Source organism: Medicago sativa, chromosome 7 (assembly GCF_051527215.1).
Source record: "Medicago sativa cultivar Bolivia chromosome 7, Bolivia_mono, whole genome shotgun sequence".
Taxonomy (NCBI): domain Eukaryota; kingdom Viridiplantae; phylum Streptophyta; class Magnoliopsida; order Fabales; family Fabaceae; genus Medicago; species Medicago sativa.
This window is the reverse complement of record NC_140755.1, coordinates 74,351,298-74,355,163: the sequence shown is the minus strand read 5'-3', so window position 1 is coordinate 74,355,163 and position 3,866 is coordinate 74,351,298. Positions and strand designations below refer to the sequence as shown.

At 33.9% G+C, this 3,866-nt stretch overlaps 1 protein-coding gene across 1 annotated transcript; it reads left to right on the top strand.

Moving 5' to 3' along the window:
- The first annotated feature begins 301 nt into the window (after window positions 1-301).
- On the top strand, window positions 302-2,277 carry LOC146908398 (uncharacterized). Its single transcript, XM_085729266.1, has 3 exons — window positions 302-863; window positions 1,460-1,852; window positions 1,967-2,277. Exons 1-3 carry the CDS (start codon window positions 302-304, stop codon window positions 2,275-2,277), a joined length of 1,266 nt encoding a protein of 421 aa, XP_085585392.1.
- Window positions 2,278-3,866: the final 1,589 nt, after the last annotated feature.

Here is a 3,866-nt window from a genome sequence, read left to right as displayed (position 1 = left end):
TTATGCACTATAAATTTCTAAATAACAAAATATATATGTTTTTACAAATGTTTAAATACATAAGTCATGTTGGGAGGTGCAGAAAATTTCTCCCAAAGTTTTTGTTTCATTTTGAGCTATAGTCAAGGGATACAACCCTATGGTCTACAACTTTTTTTTTTTAAAGATATGGTCTACAACTTTATACTACTGTAGATTTACTAACTGGAGTAAGGATCGTTTTGGTAATGTTCCCAATCAGATAAAAATTGTTCAAAAGAAATTGGATGATCTTAATAAGTAAACTCAACATGAGGGGATGATGTTAGAAATTAGACGAGTTGAGGCTAGATTGAATGACTTGGTAGAGAGTGAAGAAATTTGGTGGGCTCAGAGGTCTCGTTCTTTGTGGCTAAAGCATGGAGATAAAAATACAAAAAAAATTCATCAAAAAGCTTCTCAGAGAAAATCTAGAAATTGGGTGGATTCTATATGTGACTATCATGGGGAAAATTTTGATGATGAGGAAGACATTGCCATAGTTTTTAATAATTTCTTTCTAGATCTTTTCTCTACAAGTCACCCAGAAAGAATTACTGAAGTTGTGCAAGTGGTCAAAGATAGATTGTCAGATGCTATGCGTAACATATTGGAAGCTGAGTTCACAGAAAATGAGGTTTTCTTAGCCGCTAAAAATTTAAAGCCTCATGCTGCCCCGGGACTGGACGGAATGCCTGCTTTATTTTATCAACAATTTTGGAGTGTAGTTGGCAAGGATGTGACTTCTTTTGCTTTGAAGATTCTCAATGGTGGTGGAAATCCAAGCAGCATTAATCATACATATATTTGTCTCATTCCAAAAAAGAAGAAGCCGAATGTGCCAGGTGATTTTCGACCTATTTCTCTTTGCAATGTCATTTTTAAAATAATTACAAAAACAATTGCAAATAGGTTGAAATTTATTCTTCCGGATATCATTGGAAAATTCCAAAGTGCTTTTGTACCGGGACGTTTAATTACTGATAAAGCCTTACTAGCTTTTGAATCTTTTCATTATATGAGAAAAAAAAAAAGAAAAGGCAAGAAGGGGTGTGTGGCACTAAAACTAGATATGTCAAAAGCATATGATCGTATCGAATGGATTTTTTTGATTAAGATGCTTCAGTCGATGGTTTTTCTCAAAAATGGCAGAACTTGATTTTCAATTGTATTTCCACTGTTTCTTTCTCTGTTTTGTTGAATGGAAGTCCTTGTCAGAAGTTTTATCCTCAATGAGGCCTCCGTCAAGGGGACCCCTTGTCTCCTTACCTATTTATCTTATGAGCTAAGGTTTTTTCTGGGCTTCTAAATAAGGCACAAGCAGAAAAGGGCCTTCATGGAATTCAAATTGCTAGAGGAGCTCCAAAAATTAATCATTTATTTTTTGCAGACGATAGCCTCATTTTTTGTAGTTCTTTTCAAGATTCTTAGACCATTCAAGAAATTCTTAATACTTACCAATCCGCTTCTGGTCAACCTATTAATTTGGATAAATCTGAAATCTCTTTTAGCCGAAATGTACCTGATGATCGTAAAATCTTGTTCCAAGGTTGGATGCAAATTAAGGCTGTTGAGTATCATTCAAAGTATCTGGGGCTGCCTGCTTTTGTTGGTAGGTCTAAGAAACAAGTTTTCAATTTTGTCCAAGATAGAGTGTGGAAGAAGCTGAAAGGTTGGAAAGAAAAATTTCTATCAACTGCCGGGAGAGAAGTTTTGATCAAATCAGTGGTTCAAACAATTCCTACGTATGTGATGAGTTGTTTTCTACTTCCGTTGGGTTTATGTGAGCATATTGAAAGTATGATTAGTAAGTTCTGGTGGGGTAGCAAACAAGGTGAGCGTAAAATTCACTGGATTAAATGAGATACATTATGTAAGAAAAAAAAAAAAGGTGGAATAGGTTTTCGAACATTTCATGAGTTTAACCTTGCAATGTTATCTAAACAAGGTTGGCGTATTATGCACAACGATGACTTATTGATCTCACAATGTTTGAAAGCAAGGTATTTTCCTAGAAGCAATTTCTTGAAAGCTTCAGCTGGTTACTGCCCAAGTTATACATGGAGAAGTATTTTGCAAGCACGAATGGATGTTATTGAGAAAGCTGGAATTTGGAGAGTAGGAGACAGACGTCTAATTAATGTTTGGGAGGATAACTGGCTTCCTTATCAAAATGGGCACAAGATTTGGTCCCCTAAACACCTAACTGTGATATTATGTTTGTCTCAGATCTCATTCACCATGATATTCGATGTTTGAATGCTCCTTTAATTAATGAAATTTTTCTCCCTTTTGAGGCACAACAAATTCTTCAATTGCCAATTTCTTTCTCTCAATTGCAAGAAGAATTTGTGTGGGGTGCTTCACGACCAGCTACTTTTTCTGTGAAAAGTTCATACCATTTCTTATAGGCAAGGCGTGAAGCAGAGGGCTCACATATGCAAGACAATAATCACCAAGTGTGGAAAAAATTATGGAAAATAAAAAGTATTCCAAGACACATCCACTTTTCTTGGAGGATTCTACATGAAAAATGTAACGCCCTCCTTTTTATTTAATTATTTTAAATGAGTTTTAGAATATATTTATATGATTAGTGTGATTTATAAGATTTATGTGATTGATATGATTTTAGAGAAATTTATGAGACGTTGTGACTTATTTTATTGTTTAATAAAATAAGATTCGAAAATAAAATAGATATTAAGTTGTGGGGTTATTTTGTGTAGAAATATATTTGTTATTTGATGAAGAGATACATTTGTTATTTGGTGTTAAAATATTATATACATATATATTTTGATGAAATATGCTATTATTTGTTATATGATGTATTATTATATATTTAGTGGGAGAGATATATATTTAGTAGAGAAATATTATTTATTAGAATATGAGGATTATTAGTGTGAGTGGAATTGGCGGTTAGAATAGAAAGAAGAATAAGTTGTTGGGCCTAAATAGATTTGGGAAGAATATTTTAGTATTATAAATAGAGAAGCTTGGGTTAGAAAGAGTTTACCGGAAACCGCTTTTTGGAAAAGAGGAGAACAAGAAAGAAGAGAAGAGAAGAGAAAAGTCAAGAGAAGAGGAGAATACCTTAAGAAAGAAGAACGCTGCTGATGATTCAGGAATTAATCTAAGGTGAGGGTGAGACTATCTTGCATTAATATTAAGTTGTTAAATCATTAGATTACATCTAACAAGTTGGGGGAGAGTTTGTGAGAATTTGAGAATTAGGGTTTTGAGAGAGTTTTGATGATTAGATGATGAAAACTTGTTGAATTGATGTAGAAATTGTGTACAGACCTTAGATAATCTATAGGATGATTATTGGAAGTAGTTTTGAGGTTAGAACCATGAGATTAGGTGAAACTTGGAGAAAATCTGCATTCTGCTCGAATTTTGATATTAAAACCTGTATTGATCGGTGCGGAATTGGTCTTAGGTCTAAACACGAAAGTTGTAGGTATGGATGTTAGCTTTCTAATATCGTTGGTCTCACGTCAAAACGATATATAGAACTTGAGTTATGGTCAAATTACTGCACGTAGGTCACAGTGAATTTTTATGGACTTTCAGCACAACTTTTCTGAATTTAAAATGAAAACTGGTATTGATCGGTACAAAATTGTGAAGGTGAGAAAAACACAAGAAGGGGGGTTGAATTGTGTTTTAGAAAAATTCTTCGTTTCTCCTAAAAACTGAACATACTGATCAGAAGCTAAGCGAGACAGCTTCTGAAGTGATAATCAGAATCTAAATGCAGCGGAATAAAACAGAGAGAGAGAAGAAGAACGACACAAAGCAATTATACTGGTTCCTTCCACAATCCGGAAGTAGTCCAG

What these genes read in the sequence shown, in the direction of transcription:
- LOC146908398 (XM_085729266.1), top strand. Translation starts at nt 302, where the DNA reads ATGTTAGAAATTAGACGAGTTGAGGCTAGATTGAATGACTTGGTAGAG. An exon ending in GAAGAAGCCGAATGTGCCAG is followed by an intron (nt 864 to 1,459) that starts GTGATTTTCGAC and finishes AGACCATTCAAG; the next exon opens with AAATTCTTAATACTTACCAA. An exon ending in CTGGTGGGGTAGCAAACAAG is followed by an intron (nt 1,853 to 1,966) that starts GTGAGCGTAAAA and finishes TATCTAAACAAG; the next exon opens with GTTGGCGTATTATGCACAAC.